An 18588-nucleotide genomic window follows, 5' to 3' on the forward strand; every position below is an offset into this window, starting at 1 on the left:
CCGGCCCAGCTGGAATTCCTCTGTAGGGGCCTTCCTGGCCTCACACCAAGCAACATATTTTCGCCATATACGGTGATAATGTTTTGCTGTCACGTCCTTCCTAGCCATTATCAGCGTAGGAATAACTTCCTCCGGAATGCCTTTTTCCGCTAGGATCCGGCGTTCAACCGCCATGCCGTCAAACGCAGCCGCGGTAAGTCTTGGAACAGACAGGGCCCCTGTTGCAACAGGTCCTGTCTGAGAGGCAGAGGCCATGGGTCCTCTGTGAGCATTTCTTGCAGATCCGGGTACCAAGTCCTTCTTGGCCAATCCGGAACAATGAGTATTGTTCTCACTCCTCTTTTTCTTACGATTCTCAGCACCTTGGGTATGAGAGGAAGAGGAGGAAATACATAGACCGACTGGAACACCCACGGTGTCACCAGTGCGTCCACAGCTATCGCCTGAGGGTCCCTTGACCTGGCGCAATACCTTTTTAGCTTTTTGTTGAGGCGGGATGCCATCATGTCCACCTGTGGCAGTTCCCATCGATTTGTAATCTGCGTGAAGACTTCTTGATGAAGTCCCCACTCTCCCGGGTGGAGGTCGTGCCTGCTGAGGAAGTCTGCTTCCCAGTCGTCCACTCCCGGAATGAACACTGCTGACAGTGCTTGCACGTGATTCTCCGCCCAACGAAGAATCCTGGTGGCTTCCGCCATCGCCACCCTGCTTCTTGTGCCGCCCTGGCGGTTTACATGAGCCACTGCGGTGATGTTGTCTGACTGAATCAGCACCGGTTGGTTGCGAAGCAGAGGCTCCGCTTGAAGTAGGGCGTTGTATATGGCCCTTAGTTCCAGGATATTTATGTGCAGACAAGCCTCCTGACTTGACCACAACCCTTGGAAGTTTCTTCCCTGAGTGACTGGCCCCCATCCTCGGAGGCTCGCATCCGTGGTCACCAGGACCCAGTCCTGTATGCCGAACCTGCGGCCCTCGAGAAGGTGAGCACTCTGCAGCCACCACAGAAGAGACACCCTGGTCCTGGGGGATAGGGTGATCAGCCGATGCATCTGAAGATGCGATCCGGACCACTTGTCCAACAGATCCCACTGAAAGATCCTCGCATGGAACCTGCCGAAGGGAATGGCTTCGTATGATGCCACCATCTTTCCCAGGACTCGCGTGCAGTGATGCACCGACACCTGTTTTGGTTTTAAGAGGTCTCTGACTAGAGTCACGAGCTCCTGAGCCTTCTCCGCCGGGAGAAACACCTTCTTCTGGTCTGTGTCCAGAATCATGCCCAGAAAGGGCAGACGCGTCGTAGGAATCAGCTGCGACTTTGGGATATTCAGAATCCAGCCGTGCTGTTGCAACACTTCCTGAGAGTGTGCTACGCTGATCAGCAACTGCTCTCTGGACCTCGCCTTTATGAGGAGATCGTCCAAGTATGGGATAATTGTGACTCCTTGCTTTCGAAGGAGCACCATCATTTCCGCCATTACCTTGGTAAATATTCTCGGTGCCGTGGACAGCCCAAACGGCAACGTCTGGAATTGGTAATGACAGTCCTGTACCACAAATCTGAGGTACTCCTGATGAGGTGGATAAATGGGGACATGCAAGTAAGCATCCTTGATGTCCAGAGACACCATAAAATCCCCCTCTTCCAGGCTTGCAATGACCGCTCTGAGCGATTCCATTTTGAACTTGAATCTTTTCAGATAAATGTTCAGGGACTTTAAATTCAATATGGGTCTGACCGAACCGTCCGGTTTCGGTACCACAAACATTGTGGAATAGTAACCCCTTCCCTGTTGAAGGAGGGGAACCATTACCACCACCTGCTGGAGATATAACTTTTGAATTGCCGCTAACACTACCTCCCTTTACATGGGGGAAGCTGGCAGGGCCGATTTGAGGTAACGGTGAGGGGGCATCACTTCGAATTCCAGCTTGTATCCCTGAGACACAATCTGTATAGCCCAGGGACCCACCTGTGAGCGAACCCACTGGTGGCTTAAATTTCGGAGACGCGCCCCTACCGCTCCTGGCTCCACCTGTGGAGCCCCAGCGTCATGCGGTGGATTTAGCGGAAGCCGGGAGGACTTCTGTTCTTGGGAACCAGCTGTATGGTGCAGCTTCTTTCCTCTACCCCTGCCTCTGGCAAGAAAGGATGCACCTCTGAATTTCTTGCTTTTTTGTGAACGAAAGGACTGCATTTGGTAATACAGTGCTTTCTTAGGCTGTCAGGGAATATATGGCAAAAAATTTGACTTCCCAGCCGTAGCTGTGGAAACTAGGTCCGAGAGACCGTCCCCAAACAATTCCTCACCCTTATAAGGTAAAACCTCCATGTGTTTTTTAGAGTCGGCATCACCTGTCCATTGCCGAGTCCACAGGACCCTTCTGGCAGAAATTGACATTGCATTTATTCTAGAGCCCAGTAGGCAAATGTCCCTCTGGGCATCCCTCATATATAGGACAGCGTCTTTTATATGCCCCAGGGTCAGTAAAATAGTATCCCTGTCCAAGGTATCTAGTTCCTCAGACAGATTATCTGTCCATGCTGCTACAGCACTACACATCCAGGCCGACGCAATTGCCGGCCTCAGTAGAGTACCTGAATGTGTATAAACAGACTTCAGGATACTTTCCTGCTTCTTATCCGCAGGATCCTTTAGGGAGGCCGTATCCTGTGACGGCAGGGCCACCTTCTTAGATAAGCGTGTCAGAGCTTTGTCTACCCTAGGGGAGGATTCCCAGCGCATCCTGTCCGCTGGCGGGAAGGGGTACGCCATAAGTAACCTTTTGGAAATCAGCACTTTCCTATCAGGAGAATCCCACGCTTTTTCACACAACTCATTTAAAACTCATGTGAAGGGGGAAAAGTCACCTCTTGCTTTTTCTCCCCAAACATATAAACCCTCTTGTCAGGGACAGGGTTTACCTCTGATATGTGCAATACATCCTTCATTGCTATAATCATGTAGCGGATGGCTTTAGCCATTTTAGGCTGCAATTTTGCATCATCGCCATCGACACTGGAGTCAGAATCCGTGTCGATATCTGTGTCAACAATTTGGGATAGTGGGCGCTTCTGAGACCCTGACGGCCTCTGCGCTGTAGGATCAGGCATGGGCTGAGACCCCGACTGTCCCAAGGTTTCTGCTTTATCCAACCTTTTATGCAAGGAGTTTACATTATCATTTAACACCTTCCACATATCCATCCAATCAGGTGTCGGCACCGTCGGCGGAGACACCTCATTCATCTGCACCTGCTCTGCCTTCACATAGCCCTCCTCATCAAACATGTCGACACAAGCGTACCGACACACCACACACACAGGGGATGCTCTATATGAGAACAGGACCCCCACAAGGCCTTTTGGAGAGACAGAGAGAGAGTATGCCAGCACACACCCCAGCGCTATATCACCCAGGAATCACACAGTAACTTAGTGTTTACCCAGTAGCTGCTGTATATATGATTAATGCGCTAAATTTATGTGCCCCCCCTCTCTTTTTACCCTCTTTCTACCGTGAGTCTGCAGGGGAGAGCCTGGGGAGCTTCCTCTCAGCGGAGCTGTGGAGAGAAAATGGCGCTGGTGAGTGCTGAGGAAGAAGCTCCGCCCGCTCAGTGGCGGGCTTCTGTCCCGCGATTGTGTAAAAATAATGGCGGGGGCTCATGCATATTACAGTGCCAAGCTGTATATATGCTGCTTTTTGCCAGGAGGTACTTAATTGCTGCCCAGGGCGCCCCCCCCCTGCGCCTGCACCCTACAGTGACCGGAGTGTGTGGGTTAGTGTGGGAGGAATGGCGCACAGCTGCAGTGCTGTGCGCTACCTCATATGAAGACAGGAGTCTTCTGCCGCCGATTTTGACGTCTTCTTGCTTCACCCGCCGGCTTCTGACTTCTGGCTTTGCGAGGGGGACGGTGGCGCGGCTCCGGGAACGGACGACCAAGGTTAAGTTCCTGTGTTCGATCCCTCTGGAGCTAATGGTGTCCAGTAGCCTAAGAAGCGCAACCTAGCCGCAGTTAGTAGGTTTGCTTCTCTCCCCTCAGTCCCACGTAGCAGAGAGTCTGTTGCCAGCAGAAGCTCTCTGAAAATAAAAAACCTAACTAAAATACTTTCTTAATAGCAAGCTCAGGAGAGCTCACTAAAATGCACCCAGCTCCTTCCGGGCACAGATTCTAACTGAGGTCTGGAGGAGGGGCATAGAGGGAGGAGCCAGTGCACACCAGTAGTACTAAATCTTTCTTAGAGCGCCCAGTCTCCTGCGGAGCCCGTCTATTCCCCATGGTCCTTACGGAGTCCCCAGCATCCACTAGGACGTTAGAGAAATTATATTCTCATGTCTTCCATTATGTGAAGAGCAGGCTGCGCACAAGATGACATTCCTAAAACTGACCAATGTCCAGTTGGGTTGCGGTCAAGATCAGGCAGGAGGGAATCTCGGCGGTTGAAATACCGACACCAGAATCCCAACCGGCACAATCCCGACATATTCTCCCTCTGTGGGTGTCCATGACACCCACAGAGGGAGAATAAATTAGTGTGCCGAGCATAGCGAGGCACCGTGCCTGCAGCGCAGCGAGCCCGCTAGGGGCTGCGTTGCGCTCGCCCCCCTGTTTAGATTGTGCCGGTCGGGATTCCGGTGTCGGTATTTCGAACGCCGGGATCCCGTCCAGCGCGATTTCGTATAGACCAATGTCCAGTTATAGCCAATGTTAATAAGCCTCATTGCCCCCGAGATTGCCAGACCTACTGGATCTTTACTAACCTCTATGATCATACTGTCAAGGTGATAAGGCAATAACTATGGCTAGTGTCAGTCCGAGCCTCAATGTCAATGACAAAAGCTTCATTACACACTACAGACTGATCTCCTTACTGTCTATACAATCGGCACACATGGAAAATGTGTCCGTTTCCCAGTCAGCATCTTCTACAAAAGAACCATTATCAGGATAGTTATTGGGTCATAGGGTCGACATGCATTAGGTCGACCACTATTGGTTGACAGTGACTAGGTCGACACCTGAAATAGGTCAACAGTCAATATGTTGACATGTAAAAAGGTCGACATGAGGTTTTTTAAACTTTTTTTGGTGTCGTTTTCATCGTAAAGTGACGGGGAACCCCAATTAGTGCACCGCGTCCCCTCGCATGGCTCGCTTCACTCGTTACTATTCCCAATTGTAGTCCACGTGGATCCAAGTATGAAAAAGTAAAAAAAAAGTGGAAAACGCATGTCAACTCTTTTCCATGTCGACCTAGTGACCATGACGACCTAATGCATGTCGACCAATAGTGGTCGACCTAATGACTTGACAATACTAAATTCCTTTGTCGTATAAACAACCCTTTATGAAGCTAAGAACACTGTACGCTGTTTACTTAAGAAGTACCGTAATGGTACGCTATCTGCGTAGCGATCGCTCAGCCGTAGGCGAGACGCTCAAGCGTCACGTTCGCTCACGGCCCAGTGATCACAGGACACGTTATTGGTTATGTCTAGGGGAATGATTCGCTGTAGCGTAGCATACGCTCGAGACCACGAGGAGGTCACCAGCGATGCAGACGCTTACAACACTATACCTTTATGATAAAACCTTATACCAATGAAATACACTGAATACCTTAATGTGAGTACAGGGTGTAAGTGCAACCTTGTGTAACCTGACTAACTACAAAGCTGCTTGAGCGTCACCGACGCTCAAGTGAACACTTAACACTATAGAAAATACACAGATACTGGTTTAGGTTCCAAGGCCTATTAACTGTATTATATCTAATATACTTGTAAAAGGGGATAACAGTACAAATGATACACTACAATATAACAGAGACTTCCTAACCACAGAACTAAACAATAAATACAAAAAGACAATACTACACTGACCTAAATGCAATACAATACAATACTATCTAATACAATACAATACTAGCCTAGTCTAGGGGAGATATGAGAGAACAGACCAGAGAGAGAGAGAGAGAGAGAGAGAGAGAGAGAGAGAGAGAGAGAGAGATGAGATGAGAGAAATTGGCTCACAGAAAGACAATGATTACGGAGAGAAACTTACGCACAAAGGGTATGATCGCCTGCGCCTCGATATCCAGCTCCCGGCTATCAGCAGATAACCGTTGATGAGAGAGTGAGCTGGATGTGGTCGGCCTGCCTATTTATGCCCCACACACAATGCAATCTCCTGGTCCTACAATCCCATTGTCCATTGGCCGAAGGAATTCGGCCCTGTATCATAACAAAAGGTCATAGGGTGATTCATACAGGTGGGCTGTGACGATTTCCAACAGCTCAGGTGGGTGGGAAACTGGGTTTCCCGCCGCATACCTGAGTATGTGTAAATAATAGAAATGGACATAAACTTCTTATGTCCATAACTATTCGCACGAGCGATTAATACGCTCCAAACCAACACCGGAATATTGCTAATTAAATACTCTTCCGATGGGTACCAAACACTGCTGTATGATTCCTGTTAGACCCTTCGTACGATATAAAGAGGGATTCCTCAGCTCTGGGACATTGTATTTTAACCAAACTTTCAGAATCCATCGAAGGGACCATGATCTATAAACTACATTAATTGTGAACATTTGTAACGAATGAGTCGCACGCTACGACTACATAAACTCTACCGTAAATACGCATACCGCGCCTGCGAGTGCACGTTATTGCGGGTATGCGCATCCACGGGAGAGCGCACGCACGCGCAGCGCGGACCAGTGTGCGGTGCAAATATGGCAACGTGCATTGAGACATTTTTCTGACTTTGACAGTCCACCCTTTGGCAGTCAATAATAACTGCCACAAAACATTTAAGGAGAAAAATGTAAGTCAGGGGTTAATTGATTTCCATGGTTGGGTAGGGGAGGAGAGAGGAGAAGGTGTGAAGAGGGTATGACCTAGTGAGATAGCAGAAGCATGTGTGTATGAATCCATGTTTGGGGGGTCATGTATCATCGTGCCGTACGTGTTGTAAATCAAGCTTCGAGGTATTGCGAAGTATACATTTGAATTCCTTCTTATCCTGTGGTACAGGTCTGTGGATGGGCTGTCAAACTCTACCGAGCTCATTTCGGCTGTGGTTGTAACAAAATGGGGATGCACATTTTAGTTGATGATACATGAATGGGGGAGGTATGTGGTTGCTGATATCTGTGCCTGTATTCCCTATCGACTATGTGTGTCGTTACCTGAGGGTTGTAGAGATGAAGATAAAGAACACTTACGAAAAATGCAATGATATTCTATGTCAGGGAAATGTACATCTGTCGTCGAAGTTGTGTTCGGTATCTGTTGAGAGTCGTCTTCTTTGCGCTGTATTGCTCCTTAGGCATGAGCAACAAGCTTTGTCAGTGCCATCAGATTTACAAAAATGTTGGGCTAGCGTGAGTTTAAAAATACTAGGGAAACTGGGGATCCATGGCAAAGTTCATCAAGTGTCCATATTTAAAGTTGTCAAATCTTCTTCTTTGGTCAATCCGTTGTCTGTATACATCTCGTCTCGTCAGCTTCCTCGTCCAAGGGGGTCTTTGTATCTTGGAGAAAAGCAGAAAAACAGGTGAAAGAAACGGACCGTATAATCGTATTTTCATCACATCCTGGTTTCTATCATTGGGTCATAAATCAAATCCAGGTTAATTACAGTTTCCTCACTCCTCAAGCTCATCACTTTTGTACTTTGTTTGCACCTCATTAAAGCCTGCCCGTATCTAAATATCAATCCAATCGATATAACGACACCCAAGATACATAGTAGAAACTTTCCAACATCCATTATGACTCCTTGAGCCCAGTCTCCTAAACCGGAGAACCAATTTCGCGGGTTCAACCATGACACCCAACCAGTCAGCTCATTACCTACAGCAGCAAGGGTGAGATTGTGTTTTCGACGAAATTCCCACTTCAATTGGAGAATATCATCCATCTTTTGGTCTATGACCTCTACCGGATCCTCGGTGCTATTTGTGATATACGTGCAACACTTTATGCCGTACTGTGTTGCCAATGTAACACAATATCCGCCTGTTACTGCTGTAAGATAATTAAGAACCATCCTATGCTGAACTAGTTCTGTTTTATAAGCTTGAAGTTCTCTTCCAGTGTATCTAAACGTGTCATCATACATTTCAGTGATATTATCTAACAAATTGGCGAGTGCGGAAATGTATCTATAATTCATCACACCTCGAGCGGTACGAGTGAAATCTAACGCTACCAGAACCTGAATCCCGGTGGATTCATGGATAAGATCAGAGGCCGGATGCTCTAACCTTTCTGACAGTTGTCTTTTAACTCGGTGCTCGTAATGAGTGTGAGTATAAGGAGCTTGGGCACCACGGTGTATGTCCTTCATTTTGTCATGTGTAACAGTCATCACTTCAGGCAATACTTTTCCAATATAACACAATCCTTCAGAGTTTGGGGCAAGCCATTTGTACGCCTTTCTCCCGCATATGAAATATGCATCATCGGGGAGAACATAAGGGACGGAGAAGGACATGACCATGTTACAAACCTTCCAGGTGAAATCTCCTGACCCTAATTCTTCCATCTGCTTTAATGCACGTATCGGTTTGTACGATATGTGCACAGTATCCTGGTGATACCTCTCCAACTCTAGTAATCCTATTTCCTAAGGTATATCGATACCGGAAAGATTTTCCTCTACTGGCTATGTGGCGTACGAGCTCTGTATCTGTCGGCATTCTATCTGCTCTGTGTGAAAAGGTCATGGTAAGGTTGCTCCATGACACTTCCCAATTTCCCGGTTTTCTGGGATTGGAGATGTTAAAACATAAGAGGGACCTATCCACATGGTATTGGTGGAGCTTCAAACTAGGAGGGCTGGAGATATTAAACCTCCGGTCCACCGGTCTCCCACCACTTAGCTCAAGTACCTCCCCTAACGTTAAAGGAAATGGTACTAGCCCTGATTTGCTGTGACCCTGAGGTACTTGAGAGCATACCCAACAATCTGTTTGGTTTAACACGTTACCCACTAAGGAGTGATAGTCACTCAATGGATGCCGGTCCATATGGATATTAAAACTGGATTGGCATTACTTTGTTACAGAGCCTACAGATACAACTTTCTTTTTGAACTAACATTCCTTCACAGTTGTTTACAAATAACATGGTTGTTAGATCGTGCCCGGTACTCGCCTTTGCTTGGTGATTGGGTTGCTATTGGAAATTTACACCTCCGTCTCAGTCATCAGGACCTTTCTGGATCCTTTCTCGACCTCACTGGTACTCTCACCGAAACAGACTGCTCTGGTCAACATCATGGTTAACGGGAAAAATCCGTATCACAGTCTCTTGGGGCAAGTCCATCTTACAGGAGGAGAAAAGAAGAAATTTGTAAATGGGGTATAAGAAAATCAGTTTGAGGGGGAGAGAACTCGTTACGATAATAAGTTCTCTCGTCTTGTTGTTCTTCTTGTTCTGCTGTCCTCTCAAAGGTGTTGTCTCTCAGTCTTCAAAAACGATCATTCTGGTGATGCAATATTCCTTCCTAACCGACGATCTTTCTGTAAGGAGCAAAAATCTGGCATTACCATTGGTCCAACTGAGGGGTGACATACCATCTTTAAATCATGGAAACATGAGTGAGAAGAGAGAGAAAATAAAAACAAAAGAGATAGAGAACAATTCATGTGCATATATACATTACATAACTCGACAATAACCATCAATAAGAGAAGAGAAACAAAGCATTTTTAAACATTGTCAACATTAAGAAAACATTGTCAGACTATTTGGCTGTCGTATCTACGTGTCTAATGGTTTCCTTGAGCAGTCCCTCCCCACCAGCACTTGCATTATTCCACTGTCTGTATCTGGCCAGAATACATTGTGGTGGATAGGTCATGCTGGGGTTTGGTAGACTTCTGCAAGGACCAAGCGAATATGCAATGTTTGAATTCTTACCAATAATCGTCAGAGATGGGGATAGAGAGAGGGAGAGAAAAACATTTTTCACAAATACATTTACAACTTTTCACCTGGTCATTCCTGTGTCTTTAGTGAATGACCTCCCACTTCATTAACCGTTACTTCAGGCTTGCCTCCATTCCTAATAATCACCTTTCCTGCCTATGTGATCCTTGATTATAATGGTGTGTATTGTAATTTTGCTCATTTCTTGGTCTAGGGGGTCTAACTTTATGTGGGTTATTACAGTTGTTGGCATAATGCCCTTCTCTTCTACAATGGTAACAAATCCTTGGCTTTCTCCATGTGCTAGGGGCCTGGGGTTCCGGTCGACTTGATGCATCCTCTAGTGCTTGGATGTTCAGTGTCATCAACCGCTCTCCCTGCGCTTCCCTGGTTCTTTGGATATTTCGGTCATGCTCGATAGCGGACTCTCTTAATGCCGCCACCGAGATACCTCTCCAATGAGGTATTGAAGTTTGTACCCTAATTTTTAGTGTATCTTTTAAGTTGTTCGCTAATACGGACACAGCTACCTCTCTGTGGTGTACATTAGTTTCAATGTCATCTATACCAGTGTACCTAGCCATATCCTGCAGAGCCCGGTGAAAATACTCTTCTGCGGATTCACCTTCTTTTTGTCTTATTGTATAGATTTTATTCCACTTTGTTACTGTAGGAAAATATTCTTTCAACTGTAGGTTGATTCTTTTTACATTATCTTGGTTATACTTGTTTGTTAGTGGCACTTCCTCATCTAGCTTACAATCAGTGATAAATTTCAATGAATCAACATCGGGGGGTAAACATGCCCTCAAAACTGTCCTCCAATCTTTGTTACTTGGCTCTGCAGTATGTCCTAGCACTCTAATGTATCTTTGACAAGCAACTAAGTCTTTCCTAGGATCAGGAAATTCAGACAGAATTGCTCTTAATTCTGTTCGGGAAAAAGGGCAGTACATGGCGATGTTCCTGACAGGAGTGATTCCTGAAGAGTCAGTTTCCCCATTTGGTACTGCAATTATCCTAACAGGATTAAGTCCAGTAATGTCATTCTGAATTGATTCTAGGATATAAGGTACATTTGTTTGTGCGTGATGTATAATACCATACATACCTGTGGACACGACCTCACCTGACCCTCCATTAGGGGGTTTGATTACAGTTTTTACTGACTGGGTCGCGTCCACCTGGACGTCTTGTGTGATGGCTTCTGGAAGAGGTGCCGACATCGTTCTGGGTTCACTTTCTGGTTGGTGTTCCTGAGGAAAGTTTAACATGGGGTGCGACTTGCATGGGTTAATAGTTGTACATTCAACAGTATTACAATTATCTTTGTTACATTTATTACACTTATTCTTATCATCTATACTACAGTTGCTAAGAGCGTTTATATTGTTCACCCCTGTGCTTTTCTCCGCAATCATAATTCTCCCTGCTGCCACGTTTCTCCTCTCAAGATGAAAGTTAGGTATGTAAGTTACATTTCTCTGTATTTCACTTTCCTGTAGCCATAACTGCAAACAATCATCATGTTTAACCCGTAGTTTCAAGTATTTTATGAGACAGATCCTCCGCCTTAAATTATGCAACACCTCTAAGTCAAAACTACCTATCCCGGGAAATGGTACCTTATCCCCCGCAGTCATTCGTGTCCATTCATCACAAAAGGTCTCAGAGTGGGGACCATATTTCCCCCACATTACTAACCGAGCAGACCCTCGGGGTCTGCAAGCCTCTGGAGTCTGAATCCTGACCTCCGACCGTCTCTGTGTTGTGCACTTGGCTGCCATTGTGGACCTTTTTAACACAGAAAAAAAACTTCCTAAAATGCACCAAACACAGAACTTCGTTGGAAATCCTTAAAGCTCTTCCACTGAACTTCTTCTGCTCCGGGTATCTCCGTTCCGCCTTCTAGCAGACACGTGTAGCCGTTGCAGGCCCTATTTTTAGAGATTTTCCTGAGAAAATTCCCTTCCTTTTTCTTTACACAAATCACGCTTGCATGTGCTCCCTACAACACGTATGAGGGCAAGATTTACGCATGGATATACGACCTCATATCACGTTGCGTTATTGGTCACACATACAACCGTGCGGTCCAATCGTACCACTTATAGACACTTGTTGCCCATAAATGGTAGGATCATTGGAGTCTCCCTACTGTGCTCCAAAACAGCCAGAGCGTAATACAACGAAAACTTTATCACACTCTGTTGCACGTTTTCACTCAGATCGTGCTCATCACGTTCCACATAGATCACAAAGTTCACAAAGCGGGATTATCACATAGATCACAAAGTCCACAAAGCGGGATTCAATACACTCATACCGTTTTCAACCCAATATCATTCTTATAGTTTTCTGATCAGAAAAATCATTTCCCGTAGTCTGATAGCTCTCCCCAGAGGTATTACAGTAAAGTAAGGTATTTAAACTAAGTTTTGGAAAGCTGAAATCAATTTGTGCTATTTATCGCTTTGCGTTATTTACCGCGTTGCGCTACTTATTGCTTTGCGCTATTTATCGCCTTTTAATTATAACATTTGTGATTTGTTACATGAGCGTACACGGACGCTCCGTTGCGCTGCGTGCGTCGGCCTTTGGGTTGCGTACGCAAGTCTCAGTCTTTTGTTAGAGACACGTGTACGCACAGCAAAGATCCACCGTAACACGATTTATACGTTTATCAATGTAGATGATCCTTGATCATTTACCGCGCACCACACTGACCTTGTCTCTTGGCAAAGCTGTGTGTTTGTCTATATTTTAACTATGTTGCTTCTACTTAAATTATTGAAATAGCGACAAATCTCTCTCAGCACATTTATCAACTATAAAACTGGCAAACAGGATAGTGATATACGAAAAAAATGAAATACACGGATGGAAAAGAAATGCAGATATATATGTATACGTGCGTATATACGCAAGACAGAAGAAAAATACAGTTTTAAAAGACACAAGCGTTTTGTTCTTACCTCCTGGTCTCCGGATTCCTTCAGCACTCTTTATCTAAGCGAAGCAGACGCTTATCCCATCAGCACTGCGAGACAACCTCCCGCCCTTTTGCTGGGGGATAATGTCTGCTGATCTACCTAGTGCAGATATGTGAAGGACTGGACGGCCCCCAATTGACAATACTAAATTCCTTTGTCGTATAAACAACCCTTTATGAAGCTAAGAACACTGTACGCTGTTTACTTAAGAAGTACCGTAATGGTACGCTATCTGCGTAGCGATCGCTCAGCCGTAGGCGAGACGCTCAAGCGTCACGTTCGCTCACGGCCCAGTGATCACAGGACACGTTATTGGTTATGTCTAGGGGAATGATTCGCTGTAGCGTAGCATACGCTCGAGACCACGAGGAGGTCACCAGCGATGCAGACGCTTACAACACTATACCTTTATGATAAAACCTTATACCAATGAAATACACTGAATACCTTAATGTGAGTACAGGGTGTAAGTGCAACCTTGTGTAACCTGACTAACTACAAAGCTGCTTGAGCGTCACCGACGCTCAAGTGAACACTTAACACTATAGAAAATACACAGATACTGGTTTAGGTTCCAAGGCCTATTAACTGTATTATATCTAATATACTTGTAAAAGGGGATAACAGTACAAATGATACACTACAATATAACAGAGACTTCCTAACCACAGAACTAAACAATAAATACAAAAAGACAATACTACACTGACCTAAATGCAATACAATACAATACTATCTAATACAATACAATACTAGCCTAGTCTAGGGGAGATATGAGAGAACAGACCAGAGAGAGAGAGAGAGAGAGAGAGAGATGAGATGAGAGAAATTGGCTCACAGAAAGACAATGATAACGGAGAGAAACTTACGCACAAAGGGTATGATCGCCTGCGCCTCGATATCCAGCTCCCGGCTATCAGCAGATAACCGTTGATGAGAGAGTGAGCTGGATGTGGTCGGCCTGCCTATTTATGCCCCACACACAATGCAATCTCCTGGTCCTACAATCCCATTGTCCATTGGCCGAAGGAATTCGGCCCTGTATCATAACAAAAGGTCATAGGGTGATTCATACAGGTGGGCTGTGACGATTTCCAACAGCTCAGGTGGGTGGGAAACTGGGTTTCCCGCCGCATACCTGAGTATGTGTAAATAATAGAAATGGACATAAACTTCTTATGTCCATAACTATTCGCACGAGCGATTAATACGCTCCAAACCAACACCGGAATATTGCTAATTAAATACTCTTCCGATGGGTACCAAACACTGCTGTATGATTCCTGTTAGACCCTTCGTACGATATAAAGAGGGATTCCTCAGCTCTGGGACATTGTATTTTAACCAAACTTTCAGAATCCATCGAAGGGACCATGATCTATAAACTACATTAATTGTGAACATTTGTAACGAATGAGTCGCACGCTACGACTACATAAACTCTACCGTAAATACGCATACCGCGCCTGCGAGTGCACGTTATTGCGGGTATGCGCATCCACGGGAGAGCGCACGCACGCGCAGCGCAGACCAGTGTGCGGTGCAAATATGGCAACGTGCATTGAGACATTTTTCTGACTTTGACAGACTGTCGACCTAATGACCGTATCCCATCAAGATGGCTTTTGGCCAAGCCCTTACACGGTAACAACCTTAATAAGCCCTGGGAATGAAATTCAGTGTCAGATGTAACAGGGTCGGAAGACAGTTATTCCTACATTGTGCAGAAGCTGTGGAACACATTATATTGTATGCTGCTGAGATACAGGAAACTCCCAATGTGTGTGACTCTCTGCTTCCCGCCGTAGTCACCTAGCTGCTAACTGTGAGGTACTTCCCAGGGTTCTATGGTGAGGCCATTACTGATTGTAGTTATAAATCATTTACGCTCAGTCTGTAATTTTGGCCCTAATGAACTAAACTTTAAAAAGTGATAAAATGGAGAGTGATAAAGAGAGATAAAGTTACCAACAAATCAGCTCCTAACTGTCATTTTTCAAACACATCCTGTAACATGGCAGTTAGGAAGCTGATTGACTGGTACTATGGACAACATTTATCAAGCCTTGGAGAGTGATACATTGCACGGTGATAGAGTACTAACATATCAGCTCCTGTTATCTCTCACACACCGCCTGTATCATGGCAGTTAGAAGCTGATTGGTTGGTACTTTATCACCGTGCTATTTATCAGTCTCTAAGGCTTGATAAATCTGGGCCTTTATCACTCTTTATCACTCTCCACTTTATCACTTTTTAAGGCTTAATACATTTGGGCCTGAATCAGTTTCTACAGCGATGCATCTGGTTAAAGCTATACTCCAGGGATGGGGAATCTTCGGGCCCTCCAGCTGTTGTTGAACTGCACGCCCCAGAATGCCCTGCAACAGTTTTAGCATGGCCAAACAGCAAAGTTGTAGCAAGGCATGCTGGTATGTGTAGTTCAACAACAGCTGAAGGGCCGAAGGTTCCGAATCACTGCTCTACTGAATGCACGTAGCTCAAATGAACGGGCCAGAAAAATGTCCTTCAATCTGATTTCTTTCTGGCGGATCTTTGGATAACGCAAATCAAAGTGTATTTACACATTAATAAAGCCAATTCCATGTATATTAGGGGACAATAGCGATACTTGCAAAAGATTTTACACCAAATATTTTTATTATAACGAACGCCAACATTTACCATCCAAATATAAATGTATGGGTACATGGCTTAAACCAGACCTTTCATTTTGTCTACACAGAGAACCTGACTTCAAAGCAGTGGGGGAAACTTCTCAAAGCTTGGAGCGAAAGTACCAACTAGTCAGCTTCTAATAGTTATGTTACACCTCAGTTGTGCTCTATGTTAGATTGTAGAGTTTATTATAATTATTCTGATTAGCAGTGATTAGTACTATAGTGTGCATCTGCATTTTCTTTTTTTCTGTGTGGAACTACAAGTCTAAGCATGATAGCATCTCTTACTATGTTTTGAATTAGGAGTTGCAGTCCAAGGGCCCCCTTGGACTGTTTGAAAAGTAACAGGAGTTGATTGGTTGGTAGTTTTTCTCTCTCCACTTTCTCTCCAATCTTTGAACATTTCCCCCTGCATTCCAAACTGAGCTTGCTCTATAGAAACAGTTCCTGACTAGCTCCTATGGCCAGAAGGGTGTAGTACGGTATGCCGGCGGCCGGGCTCCCGGCGGCCAGCATACCGGCGCCGGAATCCCGACCGCCGGCATACCAACAGCTGGGCGAGCGCAAATGAGCCCCTTGCGGGCTAGTTACATGCGCCACGCTATCTATTCTCCCTCCAGGGGGTTCGTGGACCCCCAAGAGGGGAAAAAGGTGTCGGTATGCAGATTGTCGGGATTCCGGCGCCGGTATACTGTGCGCCAGGATCCCAACAGCCAGCAAACTGAAGACCACCCGGCCAGAAAGCCTATCACATAAAAGATGCCAATTACAGGCTGTAAGTGGGGTGGTTATTTATGGTACAGATCCACAATTAACTGTAGCAAGATTGAAGATTGGCACAATTCACACCTCAATCTGCAATTTGCTTTACACAAGAAGCGATTTTTGCTTAATTTCTAAGCAATCTGACTAGATTGCTTAGAAAAGAAGCATACATCGCTCCGTGTGCATGCCCCATAGCGATAGCGGCGGTTCTAGATTGACCGCTGTGTGAAGTGAGCACCCAGCCCCCCCTCCCCCCCGTCACTTCCGCTCAGCACACATTGCGCTGAGTGCTGCGCGGGGGGAGAGGTGTGTGCTGAGCGGTCTGTGCTAGATCGCTCAGCACACATCTCCCCGTGTGTACCGCTCTTTACTGTGCAATTACAAATCACAGCACTATGATTTGCTGTCCCTGGAGTCTACAGTACAGTTTACTTTACCTGTCTGTCTTTCAAATACAGTCTAGACAAGTTACCCATTTACCTGATCTGACCTCTCAACCCTGCAGATTACACTTATCACTTAAGATCTACCTCCAGAGGTCTTCTCATGGTCCATTTGGAATCTGGACCCTCTGCCTTCTCCTGTTAGGCTCCCCATTTGTGGAACAACCTATAAGAGTCGTTTCATTTTGCCCTTGTTCTTAGAGCCTTCAAAATCTTTGTCTCCCCGCTCTGTAAACATGTTGGCAACCGTAACGCCTAAACAATTTACGTTACATTCCACTTTTACGTATCTAAGACACATTTGAAAACAAGTGACGACCCTTCATGTATTTTTACCTGGTAATTTATTTTAAGTTACACCAGTTAATTGGGTTTCATTATACAAGAAATGGGGGAAGCATTCGGCATCCCGGTGGTCATGTGACCTATGCCAGAATCTCAACAGCACTTAGAACACTGGCGTCGGAACACCGACAGTCGCCGACCTGAATGTAAGTATCGTGGTTCGGGTTAGACACTAGGGGTGGGGTGTGGTAAGCACTAAATGCCAACCCCCACCCCGCTCTTCACCCCGAGGGTTATTATTATCCTTTATTTATATGGTGCCACAAGGGATCCATAGCGCCCATTATATATGCCATAAACAAATGAACAAAACAAGAAAGCAGCACTTACAGTTCAACACAACATAGGACAAGTATGGATAACCAGGGGTCAGGTGTCATCAAAGGAAGTATGGAGAATAAGAAAGTGTAAGTAAGAGGAGGAAAGGCACATGAGGGGAGAATGCCCTGCTTTTGGGTAGGGGAGGGTAAAAATACTTGCCCCCTCTGATGTCGGGATCTTCAGTGATGGGATGCCACAGTCAGTCATGTGACCGCCGGCACCCTGACCACTGGTATTTCAGACCGAGCCCTTCTTACCCACCAAACCACGTTACGCATAGTCATAAGCAAACTTTTATTGTTATCCGATTGGTATAGCTATTTTATCATTATGTATGATAATGTTATTTTTACTGGGGACGGTTAGGGTTCTATGCTAATGAAGTCTCTGTATAATAATTGCCTGTAAATATGATAAGCAAAGGCATTTGTGCAGTATGGATTTTTGGAGTATCCGTAATCATTTACTGTTAGTCCTTATAATACACATATCCTACAAGGAAAGGCAGAACTCACCATTCATACAGATATTACCTCCAGGATTTAATATATACAGTAACTGTGATCATACAAACCTTTCTTATCCTTCTGCTCTTTGTGTCTGAAGAAGTGTATTATGTCTTTGGGATTGGCCGTCTTCTCCACAAACTTCTGGCTAAACCGTAGCGTATTAAAGGGTTCAAAACCACCCGTGTAATCCACCTGGAGAGGGGTAAGGAGCAGAGGAGAGTGATGGATTACTCAGTAATAGATTACATAGTGATAGCTACTTTTGGTAGAACACCCTTATAGTGAAACTAAACATGGGCTATAGCGCCACTTATTGTGACTTAAAGGACCGCTAAATGTTCATGTTGGTGTATATAATGTGGCCCATACATCTGTGATTAATAACAGCAAGTCCCCGTTTTGCAGATGACTGGATCGGGTTATTGGCAAGATCCAACCTGTTGGAAATCCTCAAGTCGCTGACTTCGACCTAAAAATGATCAGAATCGGCGAGTCTTTTAGATTTTTAATTTGCTTGATTTTGCCGTACCCGTACAAACTGCGATCAATGGAGCAGAGTGGATCGGCTATTAGAGAGTAC

At 45.4% G+C, this 18588-nt stretch overlaps 1 protein-coding gene across 2 annotated transcripts in view; it reads right to left on the reverse strand.

Moving 5' to 3' along the window:
- Positions 1-18588, reverse strand: part of MRE11 (MRE11 homolog, double strand break repair nuclease) — a 605744-nt gene that overhangs the window by 379610 nt on the left and 207546 nt on the right. For both annotated transcript variants that reach the window (XM_063951452.1, XM_063951453.1), the window contains exon 11: positions 18074-18200. In XM_063951452.1, the coding sequence (XP_063807522.1) occupies positions 18074-18200 (127 nt within the window). The remainder of the gene's footprint in view (positions 1-18073; positions 18201-18588) is intronic.

The sequence above is a fragment of the Pseudophryne corroboree genome, chromosome 2 (assembly GCF_028390025.1).
Source record: "Pseudophryne corroboree isolate aPseCor3 chromosome 2, aPseCor3.hap2, whole genome shotgun sequence".
NCBI lineage: Eukaryota > Metazoa > Chordata > Amphibia > Anura > Myobatrachidae > Pseudophryne > Pseudophryne corroboree.